The sequence below is a fragment of the Myxocyprinus asiaticus genome, chromosome 17 (genome assembly GCF_019703515.2).
Source record: "Myxocyprinus asiaticus isolate MX2 ecotype Aquarium Trade chromosome 17, UBuf_Myxa_2, whole genome shotgun sequence".
NCBI classification, from domain to species: domain Eukaryota; kingdom Metazoa; phylum Chordata; class Actinopteri; order Cypriniformes; family Catostomidae; genus Myxocyprinus; species Myxocyprinus asiaticus.
In genome coordinates, this window is record NC_059360.1 from 21,676,629 (window position 1) to 21,699,717 (window position 23,089).

Consider the following 23,089-nt stretch of genomic DNA (forward strand, 5'->3'; position numbering starts at 1 on the left):
CTCTGCCAACACTGAGTTTGCAATTGCACAAGTTAGTTATGCATCAGATATATCGCGAAAATAGTTTCAACGGTCAAGGCGCGAAGATTTGAAATTGCAGTGACAGATTTGAGAAATTGCAAGTGCCTAATTGAGGTTGTACTGCGGATGTAAATGTAAGAATAAGTGTGTAAAGTTTGTAAAATATCCATGAGGTAAAGATGAGTGGAAACTTTTGTAACGAAAAATACTGTAAGGTAAAAGCTGGATGGCTACCATAAGTAAAATATTTTTCAATTGTGTAAATTATAACAGAACGCTAACGTGAAATACGTTTAAAATGCGATAACGCTCACTTCTGGCCGGAGATGTTGTGATGTATGGTTCTGCTGCTCGGCAGATGGAACCCCCGAGCGAAGGGGCTCACCAACAGGTCCTCCACTGGACAATAATATTTATTTGGGCATCAAATAACCAAGAAAAACACTCAAGTACACAACTCAATATACTGTATTAAACAATTTAAGTATTAATTGGGGGGGAGCTGCAGGTTGATCCCATTAATACAAGTACAATTATCCTGGCAAACATTTGATATTGCTAACATCCACAGTAGATTGACTTTGGGACATTTAGAGCATCAACAAACGAGTCTATATATTCATTAGAGGAATTGAAAAATTCCTCACCCCTCACCAACTTGTTTGGGATGAGCATTTTACATCGGCGTAACTGTCTAGCTCATGTTTAGACAGACCAACAATATTTGGATATTTATTTTACATTCTTCATCTGGAACTCTTCACTTCTGCAGTAGACAGTGTGTTTCAAATGCACAGACAACTTGTTATATTAAAATATATTATTATAATTAAATTCCACCATGAAAGTCTGCACATGACATCCCCGTTCAGTCGCGAGGATTTAATTTATAAATGATCTTTTCGTTTAGAAATTAGATTACTTACATCAATATTAACATTACCAGATGTACCCCTAACACTTCAAAAGGACAGACATAATAATAATTTCCCCATGTTTCCCGTTTTCCTCAATACATTCCTTCGCTTCCACCATGTAACACTGAGCAAACGGCATAGATGGTTTAGAAAGACCAACAATTTCAAACCAAAAAAATAACTCCAGTTTTTACACGACAACGAATGCCATATCAAACATATGTAACTTGATTTGTCTTGATTAAGGTTTGCAAACCCTTAAATAAATAATAAATGTATTATTCAGCTATATCGCAACAGAGAAAGCATTAAAAGCATAAGATTACATTTAAGACTTTGGCTCAGGAAGGAACTGAGGCACTATTTATTTATTTTATTTTTTTCCACCGTTATTTTATTTTATTTTTTTTCACCTTGCAGTTCAGGGCTTCCGTAGAATAGAGACTTCTTCCCTCACTTGTATTCTTCATTGTATTTTCTGATTTTTTTGCCATTGAAATGCAAGTGCCTGCTTTACAGGTAACACACAGAGGTTGCGCTACAAATATGTGATGGACTGAGTTGTAGTACAATTTCCATCATGGTCTATTTTTTATTTATTTGTTTGTTTTTCATTGCATCACAAATGCCATGGACTCGGCTGGACTCGAAAAAAATCAAGTCCGAGTCAAGTTCAAGTAAAAATGACAAGTCCATTCAAATTGGACTCGTGACTCAGGCTCGAGTACCCCAACTCTAATACATACACACACACACACACACACACACACACACACACACACACACACACACACACACACGTTGGTGCAGCTATCATTATGAGGATTCTCCATAGGCATAATGATTTTTATACTGTACGTACTATTGATTCTATCCCCTAAACCTAACCCTCACAAAAAATGTTCTGCATTTTTACATTTTCAATAAAACATCGTTTAGTATGTTTTTTAAGCGATTTGAATTATGGGGACACTAGTAATGTCCTCATAAACCACATTTATAGCATAATACCCTTGTAATTACCAGTTTGTAACCTAAAAAAAAGTCCTCGTAAACCACTTAAACCTAACCCCCAAACAGTCAATTTAAGTCGCTTTTTTTGATGGATATGAGTCTGGAAGATCGAATTCCTCTGCTGTATATTGATGTTTGTGTGTTTAAGCTTCAGTTTCACGTGAATTGAAAGTTCATGTTCAGTTCGCCACATCTGGCCATTAAAGCACCACGTGGCCACCGTCCGTAACCATAGCAACAGCTCCAGTACCCACATGTGCAAGAGTTTTCCCATTTAGGCTTGCAAAATCTTACGAAAAACTCATATATTTATACATTATATATAATATTTTTGCCACGTGTAAATAAAGCATTTCACAGTTTTTAACTGTGGATTCTAAATTCTTACGGTTAAATTAACCGTGATATTTTTAATCATGGTTAATAGTAAAACCATATAAAATTGGCATCCCTAATTCAATGCATACTCTTAAATATTTATACACTGTATCATATCAAACATCCAGAAAAAGCATTAGGGTTAATATTTCAGAAAAAAATGACCCTTTCAGAAAATTACAATTCTTACCTGCTCGTCTGAAATTTGCTTTCCTCACCATGAAAAACAACTGATCATATCTATGGACACCTTTAACATCTTCATTGACTCCACATATGACTCATGTGATATATTTCATGTTATCTAAATTCATACGAAAGTTTTGTGTGGGTTACAGACCTACAGACCGAAATTGCATGTTGTCAACCACTGACTGTCTGGGTGTTTTATTCCTGCAGGGGGCGCTTGACGCTCTGAACACCGAATCCTCCATGCATCCACATTTAAATCTAAGTTTTAAATCTAAATCTATGGTTCCTACCAAAGAACATGGTTAGTACAATATTAGTAATACAGTGATGTTATGTACACACAAGCGATGCCGAGCCGCGGGAACGAATACGAATGACAGACCCCACCTCCGGATCAAACCCTTCTCTGCATTCCTCAACATTCACCGTGACCAAATCACTGCGATAAAATCAACATTTCTATTCGTTTTTATCTATTATTTTAAGTAGTATTAAAGGAAACATTAAGAGTGGAAACAGAAAATCTAATGGGAAAAAGAGTGGGACAAAAGATGGATTTGTTCCACGGTCGCTAGGACAGCACTACACAATCACACACTACAGACTACGCCACTGCAACGATATCTACTGATTAGTTTGTTGCATATTTCAGTGGTTCCACCAGACTATTGAAGTGCAAAGAGTTGGCTTGTGTGGCAGATACTGTTTACACCGGGTTGCAAATAGACATTCATAGGAAAAACCCATAGGAAAATCCTGAGAGAACCCATAGCTCGAAATTCTAATTATTTTTGGGTTCCCTTATGACTCAGTTCACTTGTCATGCGTGCTAACACATATGGGAGTGTCCTTCCACATGACCTAGTTGAAACCTCTCTACAATAACAGCAATATTCTAATATTGGCTATGGTGTTTGAGCCTCGCCTTTTTAGGCGTGAAGCTGACCGCTATAAAAGCAGGTGTGCTAACACCATTCCTCAAAATTTTCTTCCTTCAAGACAGCAATTCATCTCTCGTCTAGAAGCCCTCTACTGCTTCACCGTCGACTACACATGGCAGCGGGCAGAATCTTCACGACAACGAGAAGACTCTCCGCTCCCCTGCAGTGTTCCGGCGAACATCACTCCACCTCGACTCTTGACACTTTGCTGGTGAACGGGCCGCATCAGCATCCTGATTCCCCGCAGCGCTTCGGCAGGAGTTGTATATTCTTACAAAGCAATTGTATATTGTATTTTGTGTGTGTATATATATATATAAATATATATATATACATACTGCCCTCACTGCGAGGGCATGAGTCTCAAGAACCCTCGTTTTGAGGGATGATTCAGGGGCCGCGGGGTCGAGCAGGATGAATTTGAGGAGGACCTTGTGCCAGCATGCGCCCGTGAGCACCTCAATCTCCATGCAATGCATCTATGCCGATACGTTATGTGCGTGATGAGCTCCGGCCCTCCGCATGAGCGCACTGCCTCGCCTTGTTCACCGGTTCTGATGCTGGGGTTGATGACGATGTCATGTCTCTCGCTGCATCAGGCGAGTGGTCAGTAGATGATGCTACCGCTCCTCCCCCCAGTGAAGGCAAGGAGCATGTATGCGCCACTAACAAGGAGATGCTTCGCGTCCTTTCAAGGGTGGTCGAAGAGCTTGATATAGAGTGGTCTCCTCCAGAGGAACCTACACAATCTCACCTCTTGTAGATCTAACCTGTTCTTCCCTGAAGTTCATAAAGAACTGTCAAAATCCTGGCGCATGCCCTATTCAGCTCGCCTGCACAGCGATTATACCCTCTCTAATGTGGATCACAGGGAAGAAAATGGCTATGCCCAACTACGCCCCCCACCCCACCCCCCCGAAATAGGCGGCAGTGGCACATCTCTGCCCGGCGAGTAGCAGGGCATGGAACTAATGCCCCATTCATCTTTCTAAGCCATGACGACTAATGAGCAACCTGGTGTTTTTGGATCATCACATCTGGTTGACCCTCACGGAAATGCGTTACGCAGGAAAAGCCACTCTATATGACGCTCCGGTGTCTCCAGCCGGCCTTTTCGGAGTCTCTGTGAATAGAATTGCTGAGTGCTACATCACGACTCAGCAACAATCACAGACAATGAGAAATTTTATGCCAAAACAGAGCAGTTCTTCATCACAACCAGCTCGCTCCCACTCTGTCTCGGTGCAGCGCCTGGCTAAAAATCCCACACCAGCTGCCTCAGTGCCGCCAAATGTCGCCGCCAAGCCGTTGGTAAAGCCACGCAAGCCGTGGACCAAAAGAAGGCAGCCACCTCAGCGCAAGCCCCGCGCCGATGGGAAAAACCCACATGCGCAGCAAAGCGCTCCTGACACATGATACTGTTCCCCTCTTCCCCACTGCTGTTGTTCAATTATATTGTTGTTCAAAATGTTGTTCAGTATGTTGTTTTCTGTGTCTCACATTAAACACATGCACTAAAGTTTGCACATTATGCACAAATGCTTCCTAATGGTGAGCGGTGCATTACATTATGTATGAACATACAAAGATTGCAAAAACAGCACAGCGCTGGCACGAGACGCTCACACTTTTTCAATAAGAGCTTTCCAACTCCAAAGCCCACACATTATGCACAACCGCTTCCCAATTGCGAGCGGCACATTATATCATGTATGAACATACAAAGATTGTAAAAAGAAACAGCACTCGCACAAGATGCTCACTCTTTTTCAATAAGAGCTTTCCAACTCCAAAGCCTCACATTATGCGCAACTGCTTCCCAATGGTGAGTGGGGCATTATATCATGTTATGAACACACAATTTTACAGGCCAGAGCGCCGTCTGCTAAAATGGAATGTGTTCACTGATTGGTGTCTTTAACATGGCAAAGACCCAGTAAACTGCCCCATACATGAGATTCTCATATTTCTTCAAGAGCAATTAGATGCAGGACTCACTCCGTCAACGCTCAAAGTTTATGTGGCGACTATATCTGCATATCATGCACCTGAAGCCAGTGCCACTATAAGCAAGCATGATTTAATCATAAAGTTGCTTAGAGGAGCAAAATGATTAAATCCACCTCAGCCGGCTACAGTCCCGACTTGGGACTTAACTTTGGTCCTAAAAGCGCACACAGGGCCCCCCTTCGAGCCTTTGGACTCTGTTGATTTGTGCATGCTCTCCATTAAGGCTGCTGGCCTCAGTAAAACAGGTCAGTGACTTACATGCACTATCAATTGACAATTCATGTCTGGAGTTTGGCCCCGGTCTTTCAAAAGCCACTGTCAAACCCAGAAAAGGCTATCTGCCTTAGGTTCTAACCATGCCCTTCAGAGCGCAGGAGGTTCACCTTCAAGCTTTCTTCCCTCCTCCATTTAATTCGGATGAGGAACAATCGTTGCATTTGTCATGCCCTGTGTGGGTGCTATATGCATACGTTGAGCGCAACCGCCAGTTCAGACTGTTTGATCAGCTCTTTGTGTGCTATGGAGAATGCACGAAATTAATGTCCGTCTCCAAGACTTTCTCACTGGATCATTGATGGAACTGCCCTGGCTTATGAGTCGCAGGGTAAGATTTGCACAATTGGTGTTAAAGCACACTCAACTAGAGGCATGGCCTCCTCATGGGCATGGATGAATGGTGTGTCTTTACAAGACACATGTTTTGCAGCAGGATGTTTTTCTCAAAACACATTTGCAAGGTTTTACAACCTAGACGTAACGTCTCTCTCTTCACAAGTCCTCTCTGTTTAGAGCGCTTGCTATTTCATTGCCAAACATATACTTTTGCCCCTTCCCTTAGGTACGGGCTCCTTTTACACAACCGCCTGCATTCAGGCCGTTGTAATTTACCATAAAGTCACAAGCACTTTCATTATAAAAAAAAACTCCCTTCCAGACTGGGTTCGTGAAGGGGTTAATTAATACAATATGACTATAGTTCATATATTCATTCTGAGTGCTCCCCTCCTGGCCCAACATGAGGGTCACTGACTTGCGGCATACTCAGTTCGGTCACCGTCCCGTGGGACTGCGGTGTCATGTTTCCTCTCTGGAAGGTTATGTTGTGTAGTGCGTTGTGATGGGATTCTGTTCCCCTATATGCATTAGCACGCAATGTCAAGTGTACTGAGTCATAAGGGAACGTCTCGGTTACATACATAACCTCAGTTCCCTTAGACAAAGGGAACGAGACATTGCAATTGCTGTCCACACTACAAGACTCAGAGTTCTTCTGAGGTGCGAGCGATGCGCTCCTTGTCCCTCAGTTTGCGCACCTGCTTTTATAGCGGACAGCTTCGTGCCTAAAAAGGCGGGGCTCAAACAAAATAGCCAATATTAGAATATTGCCGTTAACGTAGAGAGGTTTCAACTAGGTCGTGTGGAAAGACACTCCCATATGTGTTAGCACGCAATGTCTCATTCCCTTCGTCTCAGGGAACCGAGGTTACGTACATAACCGAGACGTTTTTAGACTTCAACCTGAACAGGTCTATTATAGTGTAGCTCTACATATCTGTACAAATCCACACCACTCTGCACCTGTAGATGGCAACTTTCAATATACTATTCTCTGTTTGTGTAATTCTTGAAATTCTGTGAGTAATTGAAGCTTTTGTTTCCAGGTCAAATTCCATGAATATGTGAGCACAGTTGTCCAATAAACCTTATTCACAGCAGCGCCATCTTTGATTTTTGACAGGAATGACAATGATACTGTGAGGGGCAGACGCACAGACACTTCAATGTGCCATAATGCAGTTTAAAGGGTTTTTAGGTAGCTCCGTGGACAAAACATTGAAAAAACATCTTTCCAAGGACATTTAGTAGACAAAAAACTCCAGACAACATGAGTTGGAAAAATGAGGAGGAAAATCTGATGTGATCGAGGAGCTTTTTACAGCTTTGTGCGTGCCATTGAAGAAATGGTAAGTCTATCCCTCACTGCTTCTTTGTCATTCTTATTAAAAATCAAAGATGGTGCTACTGTGTATAACATCTATAGCACTTTCTGATTCTCTTCTTACATCCTCTCGTGGCTTATTGCTTGAATTTGCTCAATTATTCATCCATTCAGTTCATCTTAAACATATATTTTTTATTCATTCGAGGGATGTATTTTTTATCTTTTTCTTTTTAGTTGCCTTTTTCATAAGTAAACACCAACCAAATAATGCAAATTATATGTATTACCAGTATACATGTTAAAACTATAAACAAACACCAGTCTTTGGTTTGACATATGTTGTGCTCACTGAAACAGATACATCTTGTGAGATATATAGATTTATGTTGCCTAAAATAATTTGCCACAAAATCTTGTGCCTAAACTATTGTATGTTTTCAGACATAAAAAAGAAGCTACAATGAATTAACTGTGACTAAAATATAACACAGAGAGCATATCTGTCTTGTAAATTACTGAGTATAGAAACTGAGTGCAATGCAGGTGCATAACCATTTCAAGGTCTGAAAAGATGCATTGTTTTAAGAAATGTATAATATATAAATCAGCACCATAATAGAGAGAATGAGCACAACCTGCTGAGCCCTGAGATGTGAAAATCTTTGGCTCTATTGTTTGAAAGTTAAAGTTTTGTTTGTAAATCTTGTAACTTTCAAGGTCAGCTAAACACTACTGGAGAACTGGATTAGATCTGCTAAAGTTAAGGCTAAATAAGGTGAAGGACATTTCTGTGGCTGTGTGTGCACCGAAAGTCTCACAAATAGAAGTACATTTTCTGAGGCAGGCTTGTCATTTGAGCTCACCATGCTTCTTTAGGAGAAAATCAGATCTTTTCAAAACAGATTTTCGATTCCAGTCCAAGTCTGTCATTTGTAAGCCAGTCTCTGTATTCATGCCATTTCTCTGGGCAAATAGCACATTGTGCTACATGTGGTAAGGCATTGTAATGTCAGCTTACATTATTTTGTGTAACTCACATTCTTTCATATATTAAGGTAGTCCTTTGCATTCCATTCAAACAACTTAAAACATTCTGCAAAGATCCACTGACACTTGAATGCATACACATATATTCATACAGTTCATATCAAACTCTCTTCTGGTTCAGGTGTAGGGGGCATCTGGTCCACAGATTCTTGTTCTGGCCAGCGACCATGCCGGTACACAAAATAATACTCCATCCGTGGCTCACTGTGGTGCAAGCTGGATTTGATAGCGAGAGGGAACTCCTCAGGAGCCAGTGGCTTGTAATGACCATCCACCAGCACACTCAGGCAATACAACTCAGGATACAACACCTCAAATTTCTCTGCACACTGATTGCACAGGTCCTGAGCCGTAGTATTGGGTCGCACCCCCAGGGTCTTAGTGTTGGAGCCAGCTTCCAGGAAGGACACATTAATGAAGTCCTGACAGGAGGGTTGGACACATAAGCAAGTTGAATTTACAGACAGCTTCTCTTACAAAAATGTACCATGGCAAGTATAGTATCTGACAAAATATCACAGTTACTACTACTGAATATAGGTCTAATGAATATGTGATCTTCCTTATACAGAAATCAATTATACAATAAAAAAAAGTGGTAACCTGCAAGTGTTAGCTCAAGGATCTATTTCTACTTGATCTAACCCATAGAAATTACTTACTGTCAATGCTATTTAACATTTTTAGATTAAATAAAAGCCTAGAATTGAGATGATACCACATAAAACAAATTCTTTAGGTTAGCTGACATTTTTTATTTTTTACAGTGATGTCAGGAAATACATTTAAACATATCCTAGAGGGACATATAATATTCAATCATTAGTAAAAAAAAAAAAAAAAGATTAAATCTGTCATATTTGTGCATACTGTATATATGCAGCATATATTTCAAAATTTTAAAATGTTACATGCCACGAACAAATGAATGTATATGCATGTTATATATGTAAGTACAGTACATACAGTATATGGCCATATTCAATGTATTTCATGCCATATATCACATTTCTGTATGGGTCCTCAATTATTGTATATATTTCGTAGCTTTCAGAGTCTTTCTGTCACTTTTTTCATTTTAATATTACATTTTTTTTACTTTTTTGATAGTGGTGGACAGTACTTGTTTTATTGCAATTACAGTTTTATTGCAGGTATTTTGGGTTGTCTTTTTACATTGTGGTAGTCATAATACCTGCACAGAGGAGCGTGATGCTTGAGCTTTGTTTAGGGTGCGGCGGCGTTCCCAGCGATGGATGGAGTCCTGGATCTCCAGACTCAGCTGTCTGGTCACAACCTGTTTATCAAAATTCTTAATGTGCTCCAGAGCACCATAGGTGGTGGTTAGATAGTATGAACCTGAAAATGTAAAAATAACAATTATCCTTGACATATGAGCTGCTAAACACTATTAGCTTGTTTGAAGCATAGATCAGGATGATGTTTGACCGACTGCTTTGATGTGTGTTTTAAGGGGCTGTTCACACAGGATATTTTGTTACGTGCATTGGTGCTGTTTTTTAATCGTTTTTCTATGTAAACATTCGCTAGACTCACTACATGACTCACTATTAGCCTATATCCAGATGGCTTAGGTGTGTGTATGTGTGTATGCAATATGTGTGTGTCCCCACCCTCTCCAAGCTGTAGTGCAGGATCCATCAGCTCCATCATATACTCTACATCCAGCAGCAGTGCACTGATGTTGCTGCGAGCCAAGACATACATCAGCACAGGCAGGAAGTCATCAGCACCATGAGACTTTCCTGTTAGAAGAGCCATGAATTAGTCAAGAACATTCATATTACAATAATAATAATAAGGGTTTCTGCATGTTTAATGAAGCTTTTTGACTTAGTTAATACCTAGGCCTAAATGTAAATAGTCCTTTAAGAAATACATCATTTCAAAACATTGTTCTTTTTGTTTGGGTGCTCCAGCATGACAACTTCTGGATCAGCTAATGGGATGAGTTTGGGGTGGGACTATCAGTTTTTTTGAACAACGGAAGACAGGGAGAGTGTTCGGGGAAACCTGGCTAAAAAAATATTCATTATTTTGGCAATTCTATTTAGTGACACAAAAATCACACACTTCACCTTAAAGGTACAGTTCACCCAAAAATGAAAATTCTCTCATCATTTACTCACCCTCATGCCATCCCAGATGTGTATGACGTTCTTCCTTCAGCTGACCACAAACATTATTTTGAAGAATATGTCAGCTCTGTAGGTCCTTACAATGCAAGCGAATGGTAACCAGACAAAAAAATAAATAAAAATCTCATTAAGGCAGCATAAAAGTAATCCATATGACTCCAGTGGTTTAATCTGTATCTTCAGAAGCGATATAAAAGGTGTGGGTGACAAATAGATCAATATTTAAGTCCTTTTATACTATAAATCTCCACTTTCACAATCTGAGAGTGAAAGTTCAGATTTCTAGAGATCTTTTTCTCACCAAAAGTGATCGCATTGCTTCAAAAGACATATATTAAACCACTGGAGTCGTAAGGATTACTTTTATGCTGCCTTTATGTGATTTTTGGAGCATGAAAGGTCTGGTCACCATTCACTTGCATTGTATGGACCTACAGAGCTGAGATTTTCTTCTAAAAATCTTTGTTTGTGTTGTGCAAAAGAAAGAAAGTCATAAACATCTGAGATGGCATGAGGGTGAATAAATGATGAGAGAATTTTCATTTTTGGATGAACTAACCCTTTAAAGCTATTTAAATGTAATAAGAAATCACATCATAGTACATAATGGATTTAGCACTTTTGGCTCCAATTCAAGACTTTTTAACACCTTAAAAAGAACAAATTAAAACTTGCAGAAACCCTGACACAGTAAGCAATGAGATTCTAATAGTGCTGCCACAGTGTATAGGGGCAGACTGTCTACACTAAAAAGGCATATTTTCTCATGCTTCCCAAATGTAGCCATTGCAATAGTACACAGCATTTATGTGAATGTAGAACAAGAAATATATTCTGGACAGAAATGCAGCCTTATATACTGTATGTACAAGCCCACCACTGGAGTGCTGCCAATATTATACAGCTCAGAATATGCTGAGAGAGTTTTGCTGTATACTACAAGCTTCACAATATTGACAATATGCTGTATGTGCATTGAGTCTATGTGTTTAATTCATTTCAAGACTTTAGACTTTCATGCTTAAATCTGAAAAATAAATCTGTTAATCAAACATACATTTGATGTAAAGGCTGGCAGCTTTTCATATTTGTATACCCTTGAGCTGGCTATGTCTATTTCTTTTCAAATATAATCAACAATAAACTGACACATGGCTCATTTAAATAGTAAAAAACTTTGCTTACATCTGTTGATCTGAAAGATGGTGTTTGTAGCAAAAAAAAAAAAAAAAAGACGTTCCTATAATCTGTACTGGTCTGTCTGTGTATGTCTATACATATTTATTGCCCTAACTTTATCACTATTGCAATGAAATGCACTGACTACAATCATCAGCACTTAACATGTTCACATGAAGAGATTACTTATGTAATCTCGTAAGTAGGATAATAAAAAATTAATTTGACCTAACTGTAAGCTAATTTAATTTAAGTCTAATAAACAGATAAACGGGATCTAATTAAACTAATAACATTATATATCATTTTTATTTGCATCTAGTTTTCTCTTTTGTCAAAATGTAGCTACATGAACATACAGGATGACTGTATTTGTGAATGAGGTGTGCAAGTTAATAAAACATGTTTGGCTTTCCCCCCTTTAAATCTGAGCTTCACAAGAGAAATTTGGTAAATGAAACACCCTAAGCAAGAGACTGTTTTGGACCTTAGTAAACCTCATGTTGTTGATGCTCATCAGCCTAAAAGTGTTTCAAAACATCCTGGTTAGTTTCATAACCTCCATTCCCTGATGGAGGGAACAAGACATTGTGTCAGTGTAGTGACAATAGGGGTTGCCCTTGGGAGCCCCAAACACCTCTGATCTTTGAGAAAAGGTCAATGGGAATTGGCAAGTGGAATTTGCATTCAGAGAAACCTCTGCCCAAGGAAGACGCAGTTTACCAACAGGGAAACCATTTAGCGGAAGATACATCACACAGGGTTACCTACGGGGAACCAGCGCATGTGGAGCACCTATCCCAGTACAGGGCCTAGTTAGCACACGTACTGGGCCTGCAGCGAGTTTCTCCGAAAACCCGCCTGCCACAGGGCTAAGAAGGAAGGTCATCCAGGGTCCACAACCTTGTGAACACGACTGGGAGTCAAAGTGCACGTCTTCACCTCGGGGAAGGCAAAGGTGCTATGCGCAAGTGGTACACCCGGCCAGCAGTCCCGGAACTTACCTGCTCGTACCTGACAACACATGGGATGAGACCGGCTCAACCCGGAGATTGTAAAACCTCACAAAGGTGTTGGGTGTTGCCCAGCCCGCTGCTCTGCAGATGTCTGCTAAAGAGGTGCCATTGGTCAGGGCCCAAGAGGCCACCACACTCCTAGTAGAGTGGGCTCGTGGCCCCAAGGGGGGTGGCATGTCCTGGGAATGATATGCCATCACGATGGTGTTAATGACCCAGTGGGCGATCCTCAGTTCGGAGACAGTGCTCCCTTTCCGCTGTCCGCCAAAGCAGACAAAGTGCTGCTCTTAGCTTCTAAAGCTCTGCGTGCGATCCAAATAGATGCATAAAGCACGCATCGGACACAGCAACGCCAAGGCTGGGTCTGCCTCCTCCTGGGGCAGCACTTGCAGGTTCACCACCTGATCCCTAAACGGTGCCGTGGGAACCTTGGGCACATAGCCCGGTTGGGGTTTCATGGTCACATGAGAGTAGCCCGGACCAAACTCTAGGCATGTTTCGCTGACAGAGAACCTCTTAGCGCCTCTCAGGAACTTGATGATCAAGTCGTGCTTCTCCAAATACTTACCGTCTACTGCATCGTGATGTGCCGATATAGAGGCTATATACACCTTCAAGGTGGAGGGAGATAGCCACCCCTCCAGCCTTTCCTGCAGGAAGGAGAGGCCACTTAGTGAACAGACGCCACTTCAAGGCATACAGGTGTCTCGTAGAGGGAGCCCTGGCCTGAGTGATTGTGTCTACCACTGCAGGTGGTAGGCACTTAGGTCTTCCGCATCCCTCCAAGGGCCAGACATGTAGGTTCCAGAGGTCTGGTTGCGGGTGCCAGATGGTGCCCTGTCCCTGAGAAAGAAGGTTCTTCCTCAGGGGAATTCACCAGGGAGGGGCTGTCACAAGGCGCATGAGGTCCGAGAACCAAGTCTGGGTGGGCCAGTAGGGTGCTGCTAGGATGACCTGCTCCTTGTCCTCCCTGACCTTGCACAACGTCTGTGCAAGTAGGCTCACTGGGGGGAACGCATACTTGCGCAGCCCCAGGGGCTAGCTTTGTGCCAGCGCATATGTGCCGAGGGGAGCCTCGGTCAGAGAATACCAAAGCGGGCAGTGGGAGGATTCCCGGGAAGCAAATAGGTCTACCTGCGCTTGCCTGAATCAACTCCAAATCAGCTGGACCACCTGGGGGTGGAGTCTCCACTCTCCCCTGAGTGTGACCTGCCACGACAACGCGTCCACTGCGCTGTTGAGGTTGCCCAGGATGTGAGTGGCTTGCAACGACTTGAGCCGCTGCTGACACCAGAGGAGGAGATGGCGGGCGAGTTGCGACATTTGACGAGTGCACACACCACCTTGGCAGTTGATGTATGCTACCATCGCCGTGTTGTCCATCCGGACCAACACATGCTTGCCCTGGATCAACGGCCGAAGCCTCCGCAGGGCGAGCAACTTGAGGCAGTTGATGTGTCAATGCAGTCGCGGGCCAGTCCAAGGACCGGTGACTGCACACCCATTACACACGGTGCCCCAGCCATGCCTGGAGGCATCCGTCATAACCACAATGCGCCTGGAGACATGCTCTAGCGGAACCCCTGCCTGTAGAAATGCTAGGTTGGTCCAAAGGCTGAACAGATGGCAGCAGACCGGCATGATGAGCACACGGTGTGCCCCATGGTGCCATGCCCATCTCGGACTCAAGTCTGAAGCCAGTGCTGAAACAGTCTCATATGTATTAATGTCCTTCCGTAGAAGGGACACAATCTCCATGTGTAAGGCAGCGGCATTCTCGCACTTCACCAAGGAGAAGTGGACGGCGCTGAACCTGGGCGGGCGCTTGGCGAACTGAATCACATAGCCGAGTCGGACGGTCCAGGTCAGCCATTGCGACGGGTTGAGAGCGCAAGCCATGCGTCAAAAACACTGGAAGAGTGGGAACAAGGGGACAATTGCATCAGACATACCAGTGGGTGGGGCCTCGCGGCAGGGCGGAGCCTGAGGTGCCACGTTGAGGGGGCTCAAGCCCCGATCCCATGGCCGTGCTGAGTCTGGGATCATCGAAGCACTTACCTGGCTCCGGATACCCACCATAGGGCTGGTCAGGGAGGGGGGAGGAGGAAAATCGTCCCCGCAGTCCATCAGAACCGGCCTGGCATGGGTATGTTTGTGCTACAGCTGGGCGCGCAGGGGCGGGGCCACCCCTGGAGTGCTATACCTGCCATAAAGGAACGGTGGCCAGTGGTCGTGATAACGATGGCTGTGAGCACCGGATATGTGACCCAGAAAATCAGGAAACCACTCCTTTTCTGAATGTGTAGGTCAAAGAAAAGGCAAAGGATTCTCCTCCCAGCCCTCCAATGGGGGATGGAGTGGTCTGCTTACCATCTCTAGGCCTGCAGCAGGTCTCCAGGTGCCTGGGTCACCCATCTCAGGGGCGCTCTGAAGCCTTCCTTGGGTTCTTGGTGGGTGGCCGTGAGACGGGTGGTGTCTGCTTCCTGCGGGTGGCTCCACGCCGGGGCGGGCTGCAGCAGAGCCGTTGTTGTTGTGGCAGGAGGACGCCCTTGGTGACGAGCAGATGGGGTGCAGAGTCTTGAACTGCGCCGAGGCAGGATGTGCTGAATAGCCTCCATCTGCCAGGCTGACCTGGGAGACGGTGGCATCAAGGAACCGTACCTTGTCAGCTTCCCACATCTCGACCAAGTTGAGCCATAGGTGGCACTCCTGGACCACCAGGGTGGGCATCGCCTGCCCAAGAGTCCGTGCCATGACCTTCATCACTCAGAGGGCGAGGTCAGTCACCGAGCGCAGCTCCTGCATCAATCCCGGGTCAGAACTACCCTCGTGCAGTTCTCTTAGTGCCTTGGCTTGGTGCACTTGCAGGAGAGCCATGGCGTACAGGGCGGTGGTGGCTTGTCCAGTGGCACCGCAGGCCTTAGTCACCAGAGATGACGTAAACCTACAGGTGCTGGACGGGAGTCTCGGGTGGGCCCGCCAGGTGGCGCCGTTTTGCGGGCACAGGTGCACCGCAACCAACTTTTCGACCTGGGGAATCGTCGAGTACCCCCTGGCAGCCCCACCATCAAGGGTAGTGAGAGCGGAGGAGATCAGAGACTGGGTCCGGGCAGTGAAAGGTGCCCTCCACAACCTCGTGAGCTCCTCATGCACCTCCGGGAAGAAAGGGACCGGGGCAGGCCCAGGAACCAATCGTCAAGCTGCGAGGGTTCGGGGGGGTGGGGGGTTCCACTCCAGCCCGACGCACGCAGCCACCCGGGCAAGCATGGCTGCCAGCTGCGCATCAGCCTGTGACTGGGCGACCGCACCCAAAGGTGGGAGCCCAGTTGAGTCCTCAGCATCAGCCCGCTCTCCGATGCTGTAATCGAGAGCACATTCACTTCGCGAGCGCCGAAACGAGATCGCGAACTCGCCCTGAGACGAGCTGGCAGTCTCATCCCAGCAGGACAAAGGAGCGTACTGGGGAATGGGAGGTCTATGGGGAGTTACCGGGCGGAGTGGCTCCCATTGGGGTCCCCAAATTGCCCCCAGTGCTAACCGACGTGGCTTCAAACCCGTAGGTAGAAGGACTGAGGCAGGGAGCCACTGGGGTGGCATTTTCCTCTAATGAAGGAAAAAACCACGACCACAGCGTTGCCATGGTCACGCTCTCGTAGTGAGAACATGACCTGTCCACAAACGCTGTCTCAGCATGGGCAGCGCCCAAGCACGTAAGACCGCGATTGTGGCCATCGGAAGCTGAGAGGTATTGACCGCAACCAGGAAATACACACAAACTGAAAGTCATCTTTAAAAAGACACTCTCTGTTAATGCCACTCTTTTAGAATGGAAAATATACCCTTTCAGTAGGAAGAATATACTCTTTTAGCTGCTGAAGCGCCCAGGGGCGTTCTCTGCACTCCACCGGTGCAAGAGGGGGAGAAGCCACTGTAATGCGCCATAAATCCAACAGCTTTTCGAGGTGAATGGACCGGCAGAGGATTCAGCTAGCTGAACACAACCGCTCGGCAAAATCTGAATGAGTGGTTGCGAGCCAGCTCCTTTTATACCCGTATGTCCGGGGGAGTGGCATGCAAATTCCACTCGCCAATTCCCATTGGCCTTTTCTCAAAGATCAGAGGTGTTTGGGGCTCCCAAGGGCGACCCCTAGTGTCACTACATCGACACAACATCGAGTGAGTGACAGATAGGGAACCATTGCTCATGACTTTGTAAATCTGCAGTCATGACATTATATGAAAAGAGGAAATGGAACACATTTGTTTGTGTTCTTTGAGGTGGATAATTCTTTAAAGAACACTTGAATAATAGCTTAGGTTAAGAAAGCATCACTTGTCTTATCTGATGCTTATGAATACCTATTAAGGAATGTACTGAAACAAGAAGGTTGTGCATGGGAGGATACTAAAGAAAAGATAGCTCTAATAAAGCCCCTTTCAAGCCTAGATAACTCTGCCTGGATAATCTGAACTGCATTTAGAAGACTGCATTGACAAAAGACAGAGTTGCATTGCAAAATAAGTAACATATTCTGCAAAACCTTGCAGTACAACAAAAAGGTCTCAAATGTAGAATAGTTTGATGGTGATATGTGAGTGTAATGCTGCTTTCAAGTCTCAGAAATGACCAAGGATTTTGGGATTGCAGCAGTAATTTGTACAAGAGAATCTCAGAGTGTCTGTCTAGATGCTGAAATTTAACATGACTGTAACTGTGATCCTCAACATTCAAGTAAATCTACAGAGACGTTATCTGAAACCAGTGTGATACATGAGTCAAGACTTAAAGCAAGCAATCACAGGAAATGTATGAATTTCCAAAAACAATTACAGACTGTCATTTAAATTTAAAGCTTCAAATACTTCAGAATGTGGATCAGTAGTTTAACAAAATCACAAAATGTTAAAACTGAGTTATGACTGAAACTGTGTTTTGCCTTTGTGGAGCAGTTCAGATAACCAACACAACAGGTACATAAAGGTTCACAATCTATATATTGTAACACCTGATGATCTAAAAAAGAGGGCAGTCTTTAAAAATAGCTCAGTGGTATATCAGGTCTTGCTTTCAGTTGTGCTATATGCAATGGAGGTTCTGCCCCCCTCTAAATTGACATATAAGGCAGAGTCTTTCTGAGATCCTATGAAGGGTCACTATTTCTTTTAAGTTTTTCACACCTGTATTACCTTTTTGCCTTCACTAGTTTATTTAAAGGGAAAGTTCACACAACAATGAAAATTCTCTCATCATTTACGCACCCTCGTGCCATCCCATATGTGTATGACTTTCTTTATTCTGCAAAACACAAATTAATATTTTTAGAAGAATATTTCAGCTCTGTGGGTCCATACAATGCAAGTGAATGGTGGCCAGAATTTGAAGGTGCAAAACGCACATAAATGCTGCATAAAAGTAATAGGTGTCAGTGAGAAACAGATCAATGTTTAAGTAATTTATTTACTATAAAGTCTCCTCCCTTCCCAGTAGGTGGTGATTTGCACAAACAATGCAAATTGACAAAAACAAAAGAGAAGAATGTGAGAGTGAAAGTGGAGATTTATAGTAAAAAAGGACTTAAATATTTATTTGATTCTCACCCACATCTATTACGTATGGAAAAGTATGGATTACTTTTATGCTGACTTATGTGATTTTTGGAGATTCAAAGTTCTGGCCACCATTCACTTGCATTGTATGGACCAACAGAGCTGAAATATTCTTCTAAAAATCTTTGTTTGTGTTCAGCAGAAGAAACTCATACACATCTGGGATGGGATGAGGTTGAGTAAATGATCAAAGAATTTTCATTTTTGGATGAACTATCCCTTTAATGATGAGTTTATAGCATCTACTAATTTATAAACAAGGGATGGTCTGGCATTACATATGATATATATCTGATTAATATTCATGTCATCCAATCTGACCCATTCATCAGAGTCTCTTTCTCTCTCTCTCTCTCTTTCTCTCTCTCTCTCTCTCTCTCTCTCTTCTAAAATAAACTAACCTGGACAGCCCACAGTCATGGACTCATAGATGATCTTGCAGGTCTTGAGGAGCATATCGATCTTCTTCTGAGGTGAATACTCTTGGTGCAGGTTACCAAGCTTTGCTTGAATTTTCTCCATGACAGCAATTTCAGGGACACTGGTGGTGACACCTAGGTCTGTAGTGGTGGTCCCCAGAACCACTTGCTGGTTTTCTTTTAGTTTCTTCAGGTTTCCTGCACGCGAGTGGATATCCTTCAATTTGTTATACACAGTCTCACGCAAGGGTTTCAGGACACTCTTGCAAAGTGCTACTTCAATGATGATCTCTGAAGAGAGGAAGACCATTTATCAGATACATAATGTGACATTATCAGTTTATAGAATTACATATATAAATGCATAAATATATGGGGAAATCGTCTCTGTTACATGCGTAACCTCGGTTCCCTGAGACGAATGGAACGAGACATTGCGTGCTAACGCATATGGAGAGTTGTTCTTCCTTACGACCTAGTTGAAACCTCTCTACAATAATGCCAATATTCTAATATTGGCTATGGTGTTTGAGCCCCGCCCTTGTAGGCGTGAAGCTGTCCGCTATAAAAGCAGGTGCACAAACACCATTCCTCAGAATTTTCTGAGTCTTGTAGTGCAGCCAGCATTCGCAATGTCTCGTTCCCTTTGTCTCATGGAACCGAGGTTACGTATGTAACCGAGACATTCCCTTATGACTCAGTCCACTTGACATTGCGTGCTAACGCATACGAGGAACAGAATCCCATCACACCACACTACATGACATATCCTTCCAGAGAGGAAACATGTCCCGCAGGATGGTGACCAACATGAATATGCCAGAAGTGAGTGACCCTCATGTTGGGCCAGGAGGGGAATACTCAGAATGAATATAAGAACTATAGTCATATAGTATGAATTAACCCCTTCATGAACCAAGTTGGGAAGGGAGTTATTTATAATGAAAGTGCTTGTGATTTTATGGTAAATTACAACGGCCTGATGCAGGCGGTTGTGTAAAATGATGGGAGCCCGTACTTAAGGAGAGGGGCATAAGTATATGTTTGGCAAACGAAATAGCAAGCACTCTAAACAGAGAGAACTTGTGAAGAGAGAGACGTGACGTCTAGGTTGTAAAACTTTGCAAATGTGTTTTGAGAAGACCATCCTGCTGCAAAACATATGTCTTGTAAAGACACACCATTCGTCCATGCCCATGAGGAGGCCATGCCTCTAGTTGAGTGTGCTTTAACACCAATTGTGCAGATCTTATCCTGCGACTCGTAAGCCAGGGCAATCGCATCAATGATCCAGTGAGAAAGTCTTTGCTTGGAGATGGTCATTCATTTCGTGCATCCTCCATAGCATATAAAGAGCTGATCAGACAGACTGAACTGGCAGGTTTGCTCAACGTATGCATGTAACGCCCACACAGAGCATAACAAATGCAAGGATTGTTCCTCATCCAAAATAAATGGAGGAGGGAAGAAAGCTTGAAGGTGAACCACCTGCACTCTGAAGGGCGTGGTTAGAACCTTAGGCACATATCCTTTTCTAGGTTTGACAGTGGCTTTTGAAAGTCCAGAGCCAAACTCCAGACATGAATTGTCAATTGATAGTGCATGTAAGTCACTGACCCGTTTTACTGAGGCCAGAGCCAGCAGTAGTACGGTCTTAATGGAGAGCATGCGCAAATCAACAGAGTCCAAAGGCTCAAAGGGGGGGCCCTGCGAGCGCTTTTAGGACCAAAGTTAGGTCCCAAGTCAGGACTGTAGCCGGCTGAGGTGGATTTAATCGTCTTGTGTCTAATCGCTCTCTAAGAAATATGAGAATTTCATGTATAGGACAGTTTACTGGGTCGTTGCCATGTGAAAGACACCAATCAGTGAACATATTCCATTTTAGCATGTAGAGGCGTCTCATGGACAGTGCTCTGGCCTGTAAAATGGTGTTCATTACTGAATGCATCAGTTCTGACGTGTTTAGTGCGCTCCGTTCAGGGGTCACACATGCAGGTTCCACAGCTTGGGCTGGGGGTGCCAGATTGTGCCTTGTGCGTGAGAGAGGATATCTCTCCTCAGCGGTTTTTCCCATGGCGAGCTATATAACATCTCTATCATTTCCGGAAACCATGGCTGATTGGGCCATTTTGGCGCAATTAACAGAACTGTTTCCATGTCCACCCGGACACTGCTGATGACAGAATGAAGGAGGCGCACCGGGGAAACGCATACTTGCATTTCGCCGACCATATGTGGGCCAGCGTGTCATGGCAACATATATACACAACTATTGTTGTGTTGTCCAAACGAGAAATGTGGTGATTCACAATATCGGAATGAAAAGCTCTCAAGTTAGACAGACAGCCAGTAGCTCTAGGCAGTTGACATGTCACGGCCATTTCACACCTCTTTCCAGGTGTCGAAAGTCGGGCGTCCATTACACACCATAACCGAACCTGTGTTGGATGCATTTGCGGTCAGCACTTTCTTTTTGAAAACTTGACGCAGCATAACACCTTGTTGGTAAAAGGCTGGCACTGTCCATGGTGCTAGAGCAGCCAGACAGTGACGAGTTACTTCAATGCACAGGAAAATGAAATTCAGTGGTAATGTTTTTTTCAGTTTGAACTGAAATAGACACAGAAGAATGGACTGTACATGCTCGTTCATGAAGTGCATACGTATGAACTCCTTAAAAGATTTACTGGTTGGGGAAAAGTGTGCTTTTCGCCAGTTGACATTAGACCAGATTTTCCATATGCAAAGCAGTAAGTCTCTGTGTTCGCTCAGTAGTGCCTCTGATTGGCTAGTAATAACCAATCGCTGAGGTAATTCAAAACACACACACCATTCATTTTCAACGGGGCAAGCGCCGTGTGCAGTGTGCCAGAGACAGACTGAAATGAAGGTACGCTTTAAATTGATACGCAGTTTCCTCAAATGTAAATCTAAAAAGCAGACTGTAACGCAGTGAAATTGGTACATGAAGTACGTGTCCTTCAGATCTATTGATGCAAATCAGTCCTGAGGACGGATGTGCAATAATATCTGTTTCTGAGTTAACAATATGAATCAGCGCATCACGAAAACGCGATTTAAGCGTCTCAGAAATAGAATGGGCCGAAGCTCGCCGTCCTTCTCCAGAATGAGGAAATAACAGCTGTAAATCCCATTGTTTGTGTCGCAGTCTGTGCATGCAACATCGGCATCGTGTGGTCAGACCACAGATTGTGCTCGATTGTTGTAAACACCAGCTCTGACTCGTCCATGAGGACTTGCCACGCATTCGCTCAGCGGGACAGCAGGCTTATTAATTCATATGAAACAACCTCTATCACGTTCTTTGTGGTAAGATTGTGTATTTCAGCTCGTAGCACTGGCGCGTCTTTGGACGGAACCGTGGAAGACAGAACACCGGGGCGGCCGATGTGCAAATTGGATCATATAACCATGTTTGATAGTTTTTTAGCACCCAGTTGGAATGCCAGTAAGAGCTTGCCACACGTCCGTGTAACAGGACAGAGGGCAATTTGGTATGTTCATAACATGATATAATGCGCCACTCACCATTGGGAAGCGGGAAAAATGTCTCATAGCCTGTGATTGTTGCGGAGTCGTGACGTAGCGCTCAGCAATTCTATTCACAGAGCCTCCAAAAAGGAGCATCAAATAGAGCGGCTTTTCCCATGTCACGCATTTCCATGAGGGTCAGCCAGATATGACAATCCAAAAACACCAGGTTTCTTACTGATTTACCAATGGCCTGTGCAGTGATTTTCGTGGATCACATTGCTAAGTCCGTAGTGGTGCAGAGCTCTTTGAACATCTCTGGATTGAAGCCTTGCTCATCCATTTGTTTGAGGAGCTTAGCTTGGAAAACTTGGAGCACCGTCATCGCGTGGCATGCTGAACCAATTTGGCCCACCGCTGAGTATGCTCTTCCAGCCAGTGCGGACAATAGTTGACACAGCTTAGAAAGATGAACGGGGCGTGAATTCCACGCCCTGCTACTCGCCGGGAAGAAATGTGCCACTACCGCTTCTTCGGGGGGGGGGTGTAGTTGGACATAACAGTTTTCTCCCTCATGAGAGGATGTAATCGCTGTGCAGGTGATCTGAATAAGACACGCGCCAGGATATTGACAGTTTGTTATGAACTTCAGGGAAAAACAGGGCTGATCTACGAGACGTGGTCGCTTGATGGCGTCCGGACTGCAGGAACCATTCATCAAGGTGAGAATGTGTAGGTTCCTCTGGAGGAGACCA

The 23,089-nt window shown here is 43.9% G+C and overlaps 1 protein-coding gene across 2 annotated transcripts in view; it reads right to left on the reverse strand.

Annotated features, from left to right (window-relative positions):
* Positions 1–7,586: 7,586 nt before the first annotated feature.
* Positions 7,587–23,089, reverse strand: part of LOC127455118 (ras and Rab interactor 3-like) — a 30,853-nt gene continuing 15,350 nt past the window's right edge. For both annotated transcript variants that reach the window (XM_051722721.1, XM_051722720.1), the window contains exons 7-10: positions 18,825–19,133; positions 10,097–10,228; positions 9,658–9,821; positions 7,587–8,884 (exon numbers count right to left, since the gene is read on the reverse strand). In XM_051722721.1, the coding sequence (XP_051578681.1) occupies positions 8,558–8,884; positions 9,658–9,821; positions 10,097–10,228; positions 18,825–19,133 (932 nt within the window). In that variant the 3' untranslated portion in view covers positions 7,587–8,557. The remainder of the gene's footprint in view (positions 8,885–9,657; positions 9,822–10,096; positions 10,229–18,824; positions 19,134–23,089) is intronic.